This window comes from Scyliorhinus canicula, chromosome 4 (assembly GCF_902713615.1).
Source record: "Scyliorhinus canicula chromosome 4, sScyCan1.1, whole genome shotgun sequence".
In the NCBI taxonomy this organism is placed as follows: domain Eukaryota; kingdom Metazoa; phylum Chordata; class Chondrichthyes; order Carcharhiniformes; family Scyliorhinidae; genus Scyliorhinus; species Scyliorhinus canicula.
Genome location: NC_052149.1, coordinates 8,188,938 through 8,207,947, shown reverse-complemented (window position 1 = coordinate 8,207,947; position 19,010 = coordinate 8,188,938). Strand labels below are relative to the sequence as shown.

Below are 19,010 nucleotides of genomic sequence, written 5' to 3'. Positions count from 1 at the left end.
GAAAGTTGCCACCCAGGTTGAGAGGGTTGTTAAGAAGGCGTACGGTGTGTTAGCTTTTCTTGGTAGAGGAATTGAGTTTCGGAGCCATGAGGTCATGTTGCAGTTGTACAACACTCTGGTGCGGCCGCATTTGGAGTATTGCGTGCAGTTCTGGTCGCAATACTCCAAATGCGGTGATGTCTAGCACAAGGGGACATAGCTTTAAATTGAGGGGAGATAGATATAGGACAGATGTCAGAGGTAGGTTCTTTAGAAGAGTAGTAAGGGCGTGGAATGTCCTGCCTGCAACAGTAGTGGACTGGCCAACACTAAACGCATTCAAATGGTCATTGGATAGGCATATGGACAATAAGGGAATAGTGTAGATGGGCTTTAGAGTGGTTTCACAGGTCAGCGCAACATCGAGGGCCGATGGGCCTGCACTGCGTTGTAATGTTCTAATCTGTCTGGACTGTCCGCAGAACAATACTTTTTCCTGTACCTCTGTACATGTGACAATAAATCAAATAAGCACCTGAAGAGAAAGGATTTACAGAGCAGGGGAAGTTGGGAGCAACTCTTACAGGAGAACCAACACCAGCTTGATGGGACAAATGGCCACTTCTCTGCTGACAGATTGTCACAGTAACTTCATTGCAGTGTTAATGTAAGCCTATTTGTGACAATAGTAATAATTATTATGACCATCGGGTGACTCTACTTGCCTGCGGTTATTTGTTTGTAGCGCCACCATTAAAAATATACAGAAAAATAAAGCTGGAGATGTTAGGGTTTGTAGGAGGCAGGGGGTCTCTCTGGGGGGGGGGGGGGGGGGGAAGACGGCTTTAAGAGGTACTGGTGGGGCCCACCAGGCTGGAGACCGGAAGTGGCGCTTGGACACCAGTGGGGCGGTGAAGAGCTGAAAGTAGTGCCGGCGCCGCCCGTTAACGTGGAAACAACAACAGAGTGATGCGCCAACCAGCCTGCGTCTCCCTGCGCCGCCAGGGCAAGTAGTGCATGAGCTGCCTCGCCGGCGTCCAGGCCCGAAGCCCAGCGCCAACCCACCGCAAAATAAACGCACGGCCCCGAAACAAAGGCTCCGGGCGCCTTGGTTCGAAACAATAGTGCCTGAGCCGTCAGACCTTCCCTTTCGCCGTAAAGTGAGGATGAGGGTTTGGCTGCGGAGCGGGTGCAACCTAACCCGCTGGTGGCCGGCCAGAGGCCCCGCCCCCTTCCAGCTGCCGAGAGGCTCCACCCACTGGGTCAGCTGACAGTAGCCCCTCCCCCACCCAGGATCTTCCACTCAGCGCTCGGGGACGCGCTCCCTCTGGACGTCATGACGTCGGGCGGCCGCGGCTCTCCGGTGACGGCACGGCGTGGGGACGCGCCCTTCTCCGTCCCCATTTCGCCCCCCCCGAGTCGTCATGCCGTCGGGCACGCACGCCTCCCCTGCGTGCGTGCGTGCGTGAGCGAGTGAGTGAAAGAGCCAGCGAGTGTGTGTGCGCCCTGCTTTGTCCGTCATTTCCGGTGTGAAGTTGGGTTGCGGGGTGCTGAAGTGGCCGTTGCCGCCGCCGGAGGGATTGGGGTAACGGAGGAGGGAGCTCGGAAATAACACCCGATAAATGCCGGCAGGGGGCCCGATCGATCATTCACCCCAGCCGAGCAGGAGCGCGGGAGGCCGTGTGTGTGTGTGTCTCAGGCGGAGCGGCGCCTCCTCCCGGAGAGAGTGTGTGTTTCTGACTCTTCCTGAGGGGGTGAGTGAGGGAGGAGGAGGAGGAGGGGGGGGCAGGCAGCAGCTCGGCAGCCGGGCCCAGGCCGCAGCCCACACACACACATACACAGCTTCAGCCGCGGAGTCTCCTCACTGTCTTCCGAAGGATGGGAAACGCTGCGACAGCCAAAAAAGGCAACGAGATCGAGAGCGGTGAGTGCGCTGGGGAGGGGGGAGGCCGGCCTGCCAGCCTCAGGCTCATTCATTCAGTCCGGGCCTACTGCCCCATGCACATACTGCTCTGTGTATATATATACATATCTGTGTGTGTGTGTGTCCCACAACCAGCACTGCGTCCAGCTTTCCAATAACTACCTCCCTGCTCTCTTTCCCCCCCCCCCCCCCCCCCCTTTAATATGTCTCCAAACTGTTTTGCTCAGCTGCCTTTTCCCATCTCTCTCTCTCAATGTTTTAAGAAACTAGCTGGTGCTCTCTAAGGTCAAATTGATCTTTTCAGGCGTCTTTTTTTATCTGTTTGCAGTGTTAACTCCAGCGCTGGTCTGCAGCCTGGCATCCTTAACCCAAGCTCCAACATCTCCCTCCCAACCTGTTTTTTTTTTTGGGTTGGCAAAATAAAAAGCTTCTCTTTTGGCTCTGGCTACACTGTTGGAAAACAAGACACTTGGTCCCCACTCTTCTCTTCCCCCCCCCCCCCCCCCCCCCCAACCCAACTTTTGTGTGATGTAATCTTTTCCAAAGGTTGTCCCAAGTTCTCAATTGTTGCCACAGCATTTGCAGATCTGTACTAACCTCTGTTGCGCTCGTTGCATTGGGTGTTGCTTAACTGTACAAGTCCGTTAGCTTGCTGCTGTCAGTCTATTTTTGTCATCCTCTGCAGACAGCTTAGGAAGTCGGCAGTCGTTTGCAAAGTGCACAAACTGAGGTGTTTGAGCCATGTGCTGAGCGTGGTTTTGTGAACAGTACCTTTTACCTGAAACTTTTTTATTGTTCTGGCTGGCAATTCATAACTTATATTTTCACTTGATGGGATATTCAACTGCTCTGGTTTTATTGTATATATTTTTATGCAATATATTTGTGAAGGGGCTATACATTTGTCTGAAGCAATATAATATTTCATTGACAATTTTTAGAGTGATTGTGATTCATTACTTTCAGAGTTTCCTTTAGCTGCATGTTATCTGTACAGCAATCTAATTCCAGAGGCAAAAAGTGTGGCTCTGAAAAGTGGTGACCTATTTTCAGAATATGGTTTTGTAACTTTGGTCTCTGGCCGTATTTTGGTGAATGGCTGTGATCTTTGAAATGTTGCGCAGTAACTCGTTTTATTTGTTGAGACCTGAGGTTCCGTGAACTTTGTGTAGCAGCTTTGTTTGTTTATTGATTAATTAATTAACTAATACATTTGATGACACATTTGCAAAACCCTGAGTTGTGATGTTTGGTGAGATGTCAAAGAAAGTCTCAATTGTAATTTACACACTCCTGTTAAAATTATTAAATATTACAACTCGTTTGACATTTCAGTGACATTATTTATACATTGACAGCATTTTAAGGGCACGTTTGCATTTGATTTTTTTTAAGCAAGCAATTTTTTTTGCTGAGTATTTACTGCCTGATTTATGATGGTTGACTGAAAATAGCACAGTTAAACTTGCAGTAATTCTGGCTTAGCCATTGATCTGTTTCTGAGGATATTATCATGCATCCAACACATGGTGAATGTTGGCTGTTGGTGGTCATCTTGGTTTCTGTTGATGTGACAAACAATGCTGCGAAAGCAAAATAAAACTATTGCCACTAGACACGACAATGTTACAGACAGTAATTACCAGATAGTTAGCTCTCATTGTACATTAGATGGGAGAAAGGGGAGGGGTTGTTTTTTTGGAGGGGGGGGGGGCAACTTATTATTTGTGATCTGTTACTCGGTCTAACAACTTGTATTTATGTCAAATCACAATTTGGTACTTATACAGGATTAAAAAGATATAGACCAAAACAACCTGAGCACAGCTGAATGAATGATAGCTACGTTAGTCCTGAGTGACCCAAAACATCATCATACTGTCGGGCCTGTCTCTTCATCAAAGCTGAATTCCTTGGCAATATTTAGCTGCAGGAACATACAGTGGGAATTTCCTGAGGTTTTCCTGATTGGTCGCTATAACTGAGGCAGGAACCCCGTTGATACATCTAATCAGAGTTTCTGGAGGTTATAGTAGCCAACTGGGAAGACCCCCAAGAAGATTCCTGGTGATTTAAAATCCGGATTGAAAAAGAAAAATGCTAATCGAGCCATCCTGGGTACGGTTACTCCATCGTGGTTTTCCAAGTTTGAGAAAAATCAAGCAGTAAACGACAATTCAATGCTTTAATCTAGCCTTTTTAGGCTGGTAACTGGCTTCAAATCACTTGCCTAGTGAGTCTGTTCCTTATGTCCACTCCTCTCAAAATTTCTTGTTTTGAACTTTTCATCTTGTTTGAGGCTTTTGAAGTTTGTACTTGTCCTGTAGACTTTGGTTCATTGGCCTTGTTTTACTTCAAATAAAGCCTTATTGATTGCTTTCATGTCATGGTTTCCCTCCGTATCATGGTTTCCCTCCATTTTCTTCAGCAGGAAAGCAAGTTTAGTTGCTTGAATTCTTCTTCATAACATGACGTCTTTGGCCTGGAATCACCCCTGCAACATGCTTTCTAATAAACTGGTATCCAGTTTGAAGTAGTGCCCGAAGCACAAAGCATTCTTTCGAATTGGTCTTGTCACTGGCCTCTACACTACGTATATACTGCCTGGTAATCCTAATTCCAGGAAAATACTGCTGATACTCTACCTTAAACGCTACTTCGTACTGGTAGGAAGCACCAGGTGCTTTCAAGGTATGATTACTCCAAAACCCTTTTCATCCTGCCCGTAGCAACACAAAATAAGAGCCGTTTCATGTTAATGTATAAGTGTGCTGTTAGCTCTTCCCTTACACGCATATATATTTTTTAAAGGATGTTTTATTCCAAACGCATTCAACAAAATGAGAGAAGCTTAACATCCAAACAATGTATACAGTTTGTACATGTTTCCCCTTGCGACAAACAGCTCCTCAAATATAGCCATGAACAGCCTCCGCCGTACTTCGAAGCCCTCCTCTCCAAGCTGAGAAATTCGCGCAGATCCCCCAGCTATGTTGCGACACCCAGTGGCATCGTCGACCTCCAATTCAAAAGCCATGGCTTCGGTCCCCTTTTCCTCCAGCAACTCCGGAACTTCCGATACCCCAAAGGTTGCCACCATAGAGTCCTGCTTCACCTCAACCCCTACAAACCTAGGGTCCCAAAAGTTCTCCAACTCCTCACCACCACCACCCCCCAAGAACATATGAGCATGATTTGTCGGCCCTCTCCCAAACTTCTTATACTTATATATTCAGATTAAGATCCATGTGTCACAGCTCCGCTCAGTTGCATGTGTGGTCCAAGCTTTTCAGAAGATGTTATTCATTTGAGCTATTGAAGGCTCTTGCAATACCAGAAGTTAGTGCAAAACTTCAGATTTGTTCTTAAAGATCCTTTCAGACATTATCTGCTGTAATATTTATCTGTAAGTTAGTACATTATTTCGCCCCAGGTGTAATTCCTGTAGATGGTATGCCCAGTTGTATTTCTTTACCAAGGATTGTGAGTAACCTTCCAAACTACGTGAACTTTACACTTGATAATACCAAGCTACGTCATTTATTTTGATAAAAATCCTTTTTATAAAAAAAAAATATTTTAAATGCATCTTTTCTTCCATGCACCAGTTTTCAAGCTGAGAGGTTTGCCAGAGGATTTAGTTTTATAAATTTGTACTAATGCTGCTGTGACTCACCACTAGGAGGTGAGAAAGGCCTTTTTCGGGAGGACAACACTGATTAATTGTGTGCAACTTTATGACAGCAAATCCATCACCTGTACATGTCAATTAATTTAATGAGGATGGCACATCTAGCAAAAATATACCCTCATTGCTGGAAATGTAGAATATTCAAGTGCTAAGTGGGTCAAAAAAAAATATTCTATGCCGGACATCAAAAAAAGTATTAAATACTCAGCAAGTTGGGCAGCATCTGTGGACAGAGAAGCAGAATTAATGTTTTACATCAAGGCCTTTTGACAAAACTGAAAAAAGCTAGAGAGGCTTTCAGCAAGAGGCAGGGAAAGTGGAAGCGGAGGAAAGAAAAAGAGTGACAGGCGAGGTCAAATGGCAAAAGGAATGATGGCACAAGACAAAATAGTAATGGAACAAGTAAAGAAACAAAAGATGGGTCGAGAGGAAGTGTAAATGAGACTAACAGAATATCACTTGAGAAATCTTTCGAAAAACTTTTCAATCCATATGCTGTTTTTGTCATGCCGGAAAATAGTAGGGGATTAAGATGTTTGTGAGGAGGTCAAAGAAATTACACGTTGTGACTTGGTGGGCGAATGACTGAGTAGCCCAGTATATGATCACTTTTTGAGAGGTTATTCATGAAGGCTCCGCTTCTCAACCTCACCCCTCGCCTTAGTATGGTGCCCCTCAAGTTAAACCACCACCAGTCAGCGAGCTCTCCACCTCAAAAGTGGAAAGCAGCCTATGGTCATCCGGGTCTATGGTAACTTTACCTTATTGAATTTGAGGTGGTGCTTCATAAGACTGGAAGTAGAATTACCAATCTCTGATGTCTGCATGCAGCATCTCTGGAAGCAGGCAGTGCTGAACTTGAGGCCACAACTAACTGGCGCTATGCTCTGTCTTAGCCCTGCATGGCATATTAGCAACAACTGTTCAATGGCACGGCTCTACACCAGCTGGGGCTGGTTTAGTGCACTGGTCTAAATCGCTGGCTTTTAAAGCAGACCAAGGCAGGCCAGCAGCACGGTTCAATTCCCGTACCAGCCTCCCCGAACAGGCGCCGGAATGTGGCGACTAGGGGCTTTCACAGTAACTTCATTGAAGCCTACTCGTGACAATAAGCAATTTTGGATTGGATTTGTTTATTGTCACGTGTACCGAGGTACAGTGAAAAGTATTTTTCTGCAAGCAGCTCAACAGATCATTCAGTACATGGAAGAAAAGGGAATTAGACAAAATTCAAGAAAATACATGAGAATACATAACAGGGCAACACCAGATATACAATATAACTACATAAGCATTGGCATCGGTTGAAGCATACAGGGTGTAGTGTTAATTATGTCAGTCAATAAGAGGGTCATTTAGGAGTCTCGTGACAGTGGGGAAGAAGCTGTTTTTGAGTCTGTTCGTGCGTGTTCTCAGACTTCTGTATCTCCTACCCGATGGAAGAAGTTGGAAAAGTGAGTAAGCCGGGTGGGAGGGATCCTTAATTATGCTGCCCACTTTCCCCTGGCAGCGGGAGGTGTAGATGGAGTCCATGGATGGGAGGCAGGTTCGTGTGATGGACTGGGCGGTATTCACGACTCTCTGAAGTTCCTTGCGGTCCTGGGCCGAGCAGTTGCCATACCAGGCTGTGATGCAGCCCGAGAGGATGCTTTCTATAGTGCATCTGTAAAAGTTGGTAAGGGTTAATGTGGACATGCCGAATTTCCTTAGTTTCCTGAGGAAGTATAGGCGCTGTTGTGCTTTCTTGGTGATACCGTCGCCGTGAGTGGACCAGGACAGATTTTTGGTGATGTGCACCCCTAGGAATTTGAAACTGCTAACCATCTCCACCACCTCCCCGTTGATGCTGACAGGGGTGTGTGTAGTACTTTGCTTCCTGAATGATTTTCATTCATTTTTCATTCATTCTAGTTTATAATCCATAGCTGTTACTAGGTACAGACAACAATGTCTGATATATGGCTTATAGCATCTTGTTGGTGCAACTAACAGTGCTTTGTTGGCAGATGAACGTACCGGAATGCCATCTTCTATGTTGTACCATTTAATGTGAGTAATGATTGAATTGACCAACCAGGATGAGTTATTTGAGCTTTCTCACATTTATCCCACCAGGCCTTCTGTCTCGAGCAGTTTCCAAACTTGCAGTCTTTTATATGTGCTCGTTGATAGACAATGTGTTTTTGCCTCCCAACACCCAACTGGGAGAACCTCTGGTTTGAGGGGCCAGTTTGTGGACGTGGAGTGGCAGAAAGATGGCCAGAGGAAAATAATCAGATAAAGGAAAATGGGGCTGGATTGGCAGAAAGACTGCTTTGTGCATTTGTAGCTTAAACATTCTATTTCATAAAAATGTGGGAGTTCTGAGCAGGAGTAGACCATTTGTCCCTTTAAGTCTATCTAACTCAGCCTTGAATAAATTCAGTGACCTAGTCTCCACGGACTCTCTGGGGAAGGGAATTACACAGCCTAATACCCCCTAGTAAAGAAAATCTGCTCAATTTAGTTTTAGAAGGGAGACCGTTTATTTTTATATAGTCTCCTCCACAAGAGGGGACATCCTCCCAGTAACTGCCCTGTCAAGTCGCCTCAGGATCATATATGTTTCAATAAGATCAACTCTCCTTCTATGTGACAGAGGATAGAGGCCCCACCTGTTCAATTGTATTTTATTTATTTATCTTTATTTGTAAAATTCTATTTCCAGATTAGCGTAGATATATTTGGTAATTTAACGTGCTTGGGCCCAGTTTAAAGCATGAACATTAAATTAAAGGGTTTATTGCATCACTTGTGTGACATTATTTGAAAACATTTGCCTGTTTCAGACGTGGGATTTCAATGTCTTTGCTTTTTCCAACTGGAAATATGTCATGTGTAAACAGGGAGACAGCAATAGGGGGATTGTTCTGTAGGCTTAACATTGACCAGGTAATTAGATGGATCATTGTGTTGGAAAGTAAAAGGAAGGGATTTCATTTTATCTGTTTGGGTTTCATTCAAACCAAGATGCTCAGATTAAAGGTCAGCGTTGCACTCTGTACCATGCTGAACTTTTTTAATGGCATCTATGAATGATGCAATTTTTGATTATCTTGGTCTCCTTGCTGACTTAACAATGATCGAGGCAGAGTAACTGACTTTTGTGTGTGCCGTTACTGGCCTTTATTCCAAAAGCGATGGAGTATAAGAGTAGAAAAGTCTTGTGACAGCTGTACAAGGCATTGGTGAGATCATACATAGAATACAGTTTACAGTTTTGGTCTCCTTAAGGAAGGATATACTGTACTTGCATTGGAATAGTTCGGAGAAGATTCAATAGGCTGATTTCCTAGGATAAAAGAATGGTTGAGCAGGCTGGACCTATACCCATTGGAATTTGAAACAAATGAGAGATGATCTTATTGCAACATATATGTATTGCTGAAAAAAAGTGACAAATCAAAGCTTTTCTTTTTGATTTATCAGGATGCTTCACGAGAATACCCAGTATAAGGGGGAATACAATTTAGTATGAAAAGAGAATGCTGATTGGTTGGCAAGTGGTCTGTGGTAGAGATGTTGCCATGGAGAATATACCAGTTGATCATGACTGACATCTAATAGCCAACCGTTACCCTGGGGAATGAATCAGTGAATAATTTTGTTTAGCTGAAACAGGCGCAATGTGTGTACATGTTCTTTCTGTTTGCAAACAGGGCCCTGTGTATTAATATACACGGCACGGTGGCACAGTGATTAGCACTGCTGTCTCACAGCACCAGGGACCCGGGTTCAATTATTGGGTCTCTTGTCTGTGTGGAGTTTGTACGTTCTCCCCGTGTTTGCGTGGGTTTCAGTTTCTCTCTTCCCCTTCTCCCCCCCCCCCCCCCCCCCCCCCCCCCCCCATCGTCCAAAGATGTGCAGGTTAGGTGGATTGGCCATGCTAAATGGACCCTTGGTGTCCAGGGATATGCAGGTTAGATTATAGGGTTACAGGGAGAGGGTGGGGTGGATGGGTGAGTGTAAATGGGTAGCTCATTCAAAGGGTCGGTGCAGACAAATATATGTAGCTTCCAGTGCACGCAAGTACACCACACTGCGAGCCCGACTGACTATCTTAAATTGGGTGTCGGTGTAATTTTTAGCACACTGAGGATTATTTGGCAAATGTTATCCAATCGTAGAATCACATCTAATGTTGGACACTGTCTTGAGTTTGGCAATCACAGGCTGTTTGGGTATGATCTATACCGTGCCTCTTGGGAACAGCGGCTGGAACATGATTTTGATACAATCCACTCGTCTTTGGGACTTACAGCCTATGTACCTCGTGTATGAGATGGAGACTTGACAGGGTACATGCTGCAAAGATTTTTTGCCTTGTGGGGGAATCTATAACTAGGGGACATAGTTATAAGATTGAGAAGAGGAGCAATTTCTTCCGTGAGGGTTGTCAGTCTTTGGAATTCTATTCCCCAGCAAGTAGTAGAGGCTGGGTCATTGCTTATATTCAGAGCTGAGTTAGACAGACTTGATTGACAAGGAGGTTGAGGGCTATGGAGGGCAGTTAGGAAAGTGGAGTTCCGGTCACAATTAGATTGGACATGATCCTGTTGAATGGCAGGTCTGGCTTGAGGAGCCAGTTATCTGCCTCATTCTGATGTTCTTCGTGTGCTTGGGAAAGCCTGCTGTTGGGGAACACCAGGTTTAGTGAGATGGAAAAACTGAAATAAATCAGTATTTTTTTTTTTACAAACAATTTTAATGAGGTATTTTTGGCATTACAAACAATAACAGTATAAAAACATTGTACAAAGAACAATAAACGTAGTGCAAACACCGACTTCCATCCCTCCAGACCCGCCTATTTAATCCCCTATTCTACACTACCCAAGCCGCCTCGCGCCCCCATGCTGACGATTAATTCTCCGCGAAGAAGTCGATGAATGGTTGCCACCTCCGGGCGAACCCTAACACTGACCCTCTCAAGGCGAATTTAATCTTTTCTTGGCCAGGAAAGCTCGCCATGTCGGTTAACCAGGTCTCCGACTTCGGGGGCTTTGAGTCCTTCCAAGCTAATAATATCCGTCTCTGGGCTACCAGGGAGGCAAAGACCAGAACATCTGTCTCTTTCTCCTCCTGGATTCCCAGATCTTCCGACACCCCAAAAATCGGCACCTCTGGACTCACTGCCACCCTTGTTTTCAATAATCTGGACATGACGTCCGCATACCCCTGCCAATATCCCCTAAGTTTTGGACACGCCCAGAACATGTGGACATTGAATTGGATCAAGCTGAGCCTTGCGCATGTAGCGGTCGCGTTGACTCTGTTCAACGCGTCCGCCCATAAACCGTCCTCCATTTCTCCCCCAAGAAAGAAATCCATATTAATAGGGAAATGGTGTTGGGGAAATTGATGGAGTTGAATGCTGATAAATCCTGAGAGCCTGATAATCTACATCCCACAATACTTCAGGAAGTGGCCTTTGAAATAGTGGATGCATTGGTGGGCATCCGCCAAGATTCTGTAGACTCTGGAACAGGGTTGGAGGGTAACTAATGTAACCCCACTATTTAAAAAGGGTGGCAGAGAGAAAACAGGGTATTATAGACCAGTCAGCCTGACATTGGTCGTAGGGAAAATGCTAGAGTCCATTTTTAAAGGTTTAATAGAGCACTTGGGAAAACAGTGGAATGATTGGACAGAGTCAACATAGATTTACGAAAGTGAAACCCTGCTTGACAAATCTACTTGAATTCTTCCAGTGCGTAACTGGTAGTATTGACGTTGGGGAGCAAGTGGATGTAGTTTAATTGGACTTTCAGATGGCTTTCAACAAAGACCCACAAAGGAAATTAGCGTATAAAATTAAAGTGCATGGGATTGAGGGCAGTGTATTGAGATGGATGGAAAACTAGTTGTCAGACAGGAAACAAAGAGTAGAAATAACTTTTTTTTTCCAAATGACAGGCAGTGACCAGTGGGGTACGGCAGGGATCAGTGCTAGGACCCCAGTTGTTCACAATGTATCTTAATGATTTTGATGAGGGAACTAAATGTAATATAGATGACACAAAGTTGGGTGGGAGGGTGAGCTGTGAGGCGGATGCAGAGATCCTTCAGTGTGATTTGGACAAGCTAAGTGAGTGGGCAAATGTATGGCAGAAGCATTATAATGTGGATAAATGTGTGGCAGGAGCATTATAATGTGGATAAATGTGAGGCTATTCACTTTTGTAGCAAAACCAAAGGCAGTTTATTATCTGGCTATAGATCGAGAGTGGGGAAATGTGCAACAAGACCTGGGTGTCCTTGTATACCAGTCGTTGAAAGTAAGCATGCAGGTGCAGCAGGCATTAAAGAAGACAAATGGTATGTTGGCCTTCATAGCGAGAGGATTAGCGTACAGGAGCAGGGATGTCTTGCTGAAGTTATACAGGGCCTTGGTGAGACCACACCTGAAATATTGTATGTAGTTTTGGTCTCCTTACCTGAGAAAGGATCTTCTTGCTACATAGTGAATGCAGAGAAGGTTTACCAGACTGATTCCTGGGATGGCAGGCCTGACGCCTGAGGAGGGATTGAGTCAGTTAGGATTATATTCACTGGAGTTTAGAAGAATGAGGGGGGATATCATTGAAAAGATGCAGGGAGGAGGTTCCCGATGGCGGAGGGGTCCAGAACTGGGTCACAGTCTAAAGCTACGGGGTAAACCATTCAGGACTGAGATGAGAATTGTTTTCACCCAGAGAGTGATGGGCCTGTGGAATTGGCTACCACAGAAAGCAGTTCAGACCAAAACATTGTATGTTTTCAAGAAGCAGTTAAATATAGCACTCTGGGCTAAAGTGGTCAAAAGATATGGGGAAAAGCGGCAACAAGTTATTGAGTTGGATGATCAGCCATTATCATAATGAATGGCGGAGCAGGCTGAAACAGCCAAATGGCCTCCTCCAGCTCCTATTTTCTATGTTTCTGTGTTTCTATGACTAAGAAATCAGTTTAAAAACAAGCAAGCATGGACCAATCATGGAACAAATTCAGCAGATAGCATGGTAATGGTGGGTGTGATATTAAAAGGGTAATGTCAAAATAAGACTAAATTACAAACCAATACACCATTATATTGCTGCTACTGAAGTACATATAAATTTCATAATTTAAGTACTTCATTCAGGGCCCAAACCATGTACCATATTTAGCACTTAATTGTTCTGTCTTGATATCTCTTTGGCTTTCTCAGACCTTCTCAAAAGCTACTATTTGTCCATGTCTCTTGTCATGTTCTCAATATTGCTTCCCATTGTCACATTTCACTTCGGGGAAGTACTGTGGGACATTTTATTATTTTCAAGCTAATTGCTATATTTAAACAAGGTTTGAGAGTTACGATAAAACACTATATCGATGCAAGTGAAACTGAACCCCATGTGGTTTTTAATGGATACAATGTACAATTATGTGACTTTGTGGTAACTTGAGTTACAAATACCAAATTGACTTATTAGAATGAATAATTCTGTGATTGCAATTTGAGTGAAATGCCATTAAAGTAGACTCCGGAATTGAAAAGACTGCCCTGCAAGAAGGATGCGAAAATAGTTCCTGATGTTATCAAAATAATGCTTCCAACCCCAACAACTTGTATTCATAATGTACCTTTAACATAAAACATCTAATGCGCGGCACGGTGGCGCAGCGGTTAGCACTGCTGCCCACAGTGCTGAGGTCCCCTGTTCGCTCCCGGCCCCGCTTCACTGTCTGTGTGGAGTTTGCACATTCCCCTCGTGTCTGCGTGGGCTTCACTCACACAACCCAAAGATGTGCAGGTTAGGTGGATTAGCCACACTAAATTGTCCCTTATTTGGATACTATAAATTTATTTTTAAAAAGCATAAAACATCTAAAGGCACTTCACTGGAGTGGTTTAAAGCAGCATTTGACTCCTACTCACATAAGGAGACTAGAAGCCTGGTCAAACAGGTAGATTTTGAGGTGCATTTTACAAGACAAAAGTGGAGAGGTTTGAACAGGGAATTCCAATAATAATTTCATATTACTAAAGGCAGCAAAATATATATGCACCAGTAAGCTTGCTATCATGCTATTTCACATTGTTAGTAGAAGCATGAAAACACAAAATACTGCAAACTGAGCAGGTCTAGCAGCATCTCTGGAGAGGGAGAGTGTTAACCTTCCAGGTTGATGACCTTTCGTCGGGCCTGCAGTTATTAAGTTACTGCATGCATTGACCATTGGATTTATCTTTTAATCATTTGCGTTACTGTTGTTTTTATTTATGATATTTCAGTTTATCCTTAAGACATACCAGGGGTCTTAAAATCTGCTAAATCCTTATATCTTTATATAAGAAAAGACAATTGTGTTTCATTGCTAAATTGTCAAGAGACATTAATCAAAATATTAACATACAGAGCATAATCTTTATTGACCTAACTGCGATACAATATACTGCTCATCAGTGTAACAAAAGGCTATTTCGGTGAAAGATTCCCCAATTATGTTACATTTTGGCCCCAAGAAGTAAATTCTTATTTCGGACTCCCTGAATGGTCCAGTGGGTAAAAGTAGATGTTGCTGTACAAAGTCATTTATGCAGACTATGAAACCCCTCGTTCAGTTTCCAGGTTCTCTTCAATAAACTGGGATCAGTCAGGTCCATGGTCAGGGGGCGCGCCAATTGATGTTGACGGCCATGGGATGGAGTAACCTGGGTATTGGAATAAGCCAGGCTTCCTGTATCTGATTGTTTTTCGTAACTCCTGTCTAACATCATGTAGGATTAGTGGACTTGACTATGAAGCCATATGTAGTCTAAATAGTAAACACACACCGTTCATGGTCATGTGTGCCGAATGGCTATATGGGTGATGTGCTAGAAAGCTATTGACACTCCTAAGAATAAGTCAGCTCCTTCAGCAAAGAAGAAAATTGGATGAGGCAGAACATCTGAATGCAGTAGAATTGTAGGTGTGAAAACCTTAATAACTATGCAAAATATTTGATATCCTGCTTCAAAACAAATGCAGAGTCCGAGGAGTTTTATGTTGATTACTGAACACAAGTTAAATTCCTGCAAATCAATTTGCAAAAGACAGAATTGGGTGTTGTTAGAATTTCTATGACTCTGATTTCGAGATGAAATGCCATTGGCTTGGGCTTGGAGGATTTGAGAGTACTCCATTTGTTTAAGTTACAATCATTGTGAAATAGAATCAGTGAAATGTTAGTTCAGAAGTTGTAATGTTGACCATGAACTACTGAGACGTGATGACGACATGTTCTGGGAGGTTAACGCTGTGTTCTGTGGTAGCATTGTTTTTCTAACATCTATGGTCTATTTGAGCAAAGGAAGTTCTGTATTGTCACTATTGTAACATAGGTAACATGGCAGTGAATTTGCGCAAAGCATGCTCCCACAAACAGCAGTGTAATAATGACCAGATAGTCCGTTTCTGTGATATTGTGAGGGATAAATATCGACCATTTGAAATAAGTGCCGTGAGAGCTTCACCGTCCATCTTTGTGGGCAGTCGGGGCTCAGGTTTAACAAGTCATCTGAAAGATGGCACCTCTGACAGTGCTGTATTGGTGCGTCGAGCTAGATTTACATAGAAACAAAAATAATAATCATAATTGTGACAAGTAGGCTTGTGTTACCACTGCAATGACTTAACTGTGAAAATCCTCTAGTCGCCACATATTTTCCCATGGTTTTTCATGCAACAGAACAGATTGATTCTTGACCCACACATCTTTAGGACCATGGGACAGGATGTCCGACGATGTGGTGAGATTCAGAGTGCAGGATTGTGACTCAAAGCGTGATGCAGCTTGATGGACAATTGTCACCATTCTGAATGATTGCTAGCAAGCCCTTCCCAGTCACAGTGAATGGTAGAACTCTTGAGTATTGAAAGTCAGAGAGATCTAGGTTTACAGGTCCACAGGTCACTGAAAGGGGCAACACAGGTGGAGAAGGTAGTCAAGAAGGCATACGGCATCCTTGCTTTCATTGGCCGGGGCATTGAGTATAAGAATTGACAAGTCATATTGCAGCTATATAGAACCTTAGTTAGGCCACACTTGGAGTATAGTGTTTAATTCTGGTCGCCACACTACCAGAAGGATGTGGAGGCTTTAGAGAGGGTGCAGAAGAGATTTACTAAGATGTTGCCTGGTATGGAGGGCATTAGCTATGAGGAGCGGTTAAATAAACTCGGTTTGTTCTCACTGGAAAGACAGAGGTTGAGGGGCGACCTGATGGAGGTCTACAAAATTATGAGGGGCATAGACAGAGTGGATAGTCAGAGGCTTTTCCCCAGGATAGAGGGGTCAATTACTAGGGGGCATAGGTTTAAGGTGCGAGGGGCAAGGTTTAGAGTAGATGTACGAGGCAAGTTTTTTTACGCCGAGGGTAGTGGGTGCCTGGAACTCTCTGCCGGAGGAGGTTGTGAAAGCAGGGACGATAGTGCCATTTAAGGGGCATCTTGACAAATACATGAATAGGATGGGAATAGAGGGATACGGACCCAGGAAGTGTAGAAGATTTTAGTTTAGACGGGCAGCATGGTCGGCATGGGCTTGGAGGGCCGAAGGGCCTGTTCCTGTGCTGTACTTTTCTTTGTTCTTTGTTGTCATTAATGTCAATGCTGCTGCTCTTTAAGGAGAATCCCAGAATCTCTCGCTCTGGTACATTGACCAATTGAGAGTTGAGAAAATGGGACCTGGTAGTGGAGGTGGTTTTGGCTATTCCTAAAATGTCCAGTCCATCAGAGTTGATTTTGCAGTGGCTTTGCCTGAATGCTTATGGAGCTGACTTCAAGAAGAACGCTAGCATTTGTTAGGCGGTCCTACCACTGAATTTACAAGGAGTGGTGGAGGCATTGCTGATGGAATTCCTGTAATGCTCATATGTGTTGTGATATACAGTCCAGGCCTCGATGCAGTACAAAAGCCAAGCTTAAAAGATGATGTATATCGAGGTATTTGCAAAGGTTGCAGATCAGGAAAGTTAAAAAATAATAGATTCTGGACAGAAGCAGTGTCTTACTTTTTTCCGCCCCGTGTACCACAGTGTAGATTCAGGGTCTCGATGTCCAGTGAAGGCTACGCATTTGAAGCCAGAGGGGGAATTTGCAGCCTGATCTTTCCCAGATCTCTAGTAGAGCTCAAAGTAGTTTGCGATTTTGGGGGGGGGGGGGGGGGGGATGATGCAGACTTTGAACTACCAGGCAGAGACTGTTTAATCTTAACAATTCACTTAAAGTTTAGGTTAGAACACGCAAACAGTTAGAATTAGGGAACTTAATCTGCAGAAAAAAGTGAAGAAAGCAACGGATGGGCACAGGGAGGAGCTCGCAAGGGCAAGAGAACTATCTGTACAGGAGCTATTTTGGAGTATGCAAGTCAGCACTTCCTGCCAGCAGGAGCTACAGTGTGTCCATAGTGTCTCATTGGCCTAAACGTCCACCTGTAAAGATTGGGCTTTCTATCAGGAAACACAGTGGCTGGTTTGATGGAAAAGAAATAAAGATAACAGCACCTATTCAGTCATTAGCACAAAGCTTTCATTGGCTGGAAACTTTATCACAGCACGAAGAGAGCAGCAGTTCTATAGACAGTGAAAGGCAACAGTACAGCATAAAACCCATGACATAAAGAACAAATAGTGGGTAGAAAGAGTGTCAACGATCCAACAACCCGTGGATTCCAATGCATACATGGTTTTATGAGCACTGTCAAGGTCATCTATGGCCTGAACACTCATGGGTCCACCCTGCCGAGGATGGAGGGATGCTCATCTAGGACATGGAGGCAGTTGGCGAGCACTGGAGACAGCATTTTGAAGAATTTCTTCACCAGGGCACTGTCTTCGACCTGAACTACTCAACTCCATTCCTTAATACCCAGTCCAACACCGTCTTGGTGCTACCCTATTCGGAGGAAAGTTGAAAGTGCTGAAAAGCAACGATGCCCCTGGAACAGATGGAACTCCTGCAGAAATTCTCAAATTCGAAGATAAATTCCTGGCATGGCTGCACAACCTCGTGTTCCTCATCTGGGAAGAAGAGTGCATACTGGGGGATCTCTGGGACACTGTGGTCGCTATATTAATGAAAGTAGACAAGTCTAATTGCAGTAACTGCTGCCTGCCACAGGGAAGATCATTTCAAGATTTTCCTCAATGACCTCCAGAAATTTGACACCACCCTCTGTCTTTTCCATTATGATATGCAAGCCATGTTCCCCACAAATGGAACCGCCACAAACACTGTTTCAGCGCAAACGGGAGGTCAAACAAGGCTGTGACATTGCTCCAACCCTTTCTTCTTCTGCACTTCACCTCCAGCCATTTACCTGCAGGCTTCGAGGTAATCTACAGAAAGATGGGAAACTGTTCAACCTCCATCTCCTTCAATCCCAAACCATTCCAACCTTGGTCAAATAGCATCAGGGTACACTTCTGTGTATTGAACTCAAGGTCATTGTCAATTTTCTTCTCCAAAGTGAATGGGAAAATTGGCCTTTCACCGAACACCCAGAAAATGAGGATCCTCTTCCACAGCAAAATACCCCCCACCCCCCCCCCCCCCCCCCCCCCCCCACCCACCTTTCCCCTTTGTTGATTAAAGTCAACCAAGAAATACTGGAAAACGTGGACCATTTTCCATATCTTGGGAGCCGCCTCCGGAGGAAGACGGACATAGATGACAAAATTCATCATCACCTAGAATGTGCCAGTTCAGTTGAAAAACGGAATATTTGAGGACCAGGATCTCAAGCATGAGACTAACGCCATGGTTTCAAAACGTGGAAAATAGGAGCAGGGGGAGGTCATTCGGCCTATCAAGCCTGCTCCGCCATCCATTGTGATCATGGCTGATCCTCTATCTCAATGCCATACTTCCACTCTCCTTGTGTACCTATTGACACTTTCTCGGCCTAGAAATCTATCTCCGTGCATTTAGTGATTTGGCCTCCACGGCCTTAAGTGGTAGAGAATTCCACAGGTTTATCACTGAGTACAGAGATTTCTCCTAATCTCAGTCCTGAATGGATAACCCCATATCCTGAGACTGCGACCCTTTGTTCTAGACTTCCCCCAGCCAGGGGAAGCATCATCCCTGTGATCTCTGCCTGCAATCAGTTCACAGCCCTGTCAGAATTTCATAGTTTGTGAAATCCCCTCTCATTCTTCTAAAGTCCTGTGAATAAAAGCCAATCTCTCTCGTATTCCCGTGCCAGCCTCCCCGAACAGGTGCCGCAATGTGGATACTAGGGGCTTTTCACAGTAACTTCATTTGAAGCCTACTTGTGACAATAAGCGATTTTCATTTCATTTCATTACAGTCCTGCCATCCCAGAAATCAGCCTGGTGAACTTTCACTGCACTTCCTCTATGGCAAG

General features: G+C 44.4%; 1 protein-coding gene across 2 annotated transcripts in view; it reads left to right on the top strand.

The window, feature by feature from the left end:
* Window positions 1-1,457: 1,457 nt before the first annotated feature.
* The window catches only part of prkacba (protein kinase, cAMP-dependent, catalytic, beta a), a 192,863-nt gene continuing 175,310 nt past the window's right edge, over window positions 1,458-19,010 (top strand). The window contains exon 1 of one of the 2 annotated variants that reach the window (XM_038793669.1): window positions 1,458-1,903. In XM_038793669.1, coding sequence (XP_038649597.1) covers window positions 1,858-1,903 — 46 coding nt within the window. In that variant the 5' untranslated portion in view covers window positions 1,458-1,857. The remainder of the gene's footprint in view (window positions 1,904-19,010) is intronic. The other variant, XM_038793670.1, reaches the window with a different exon arrangement.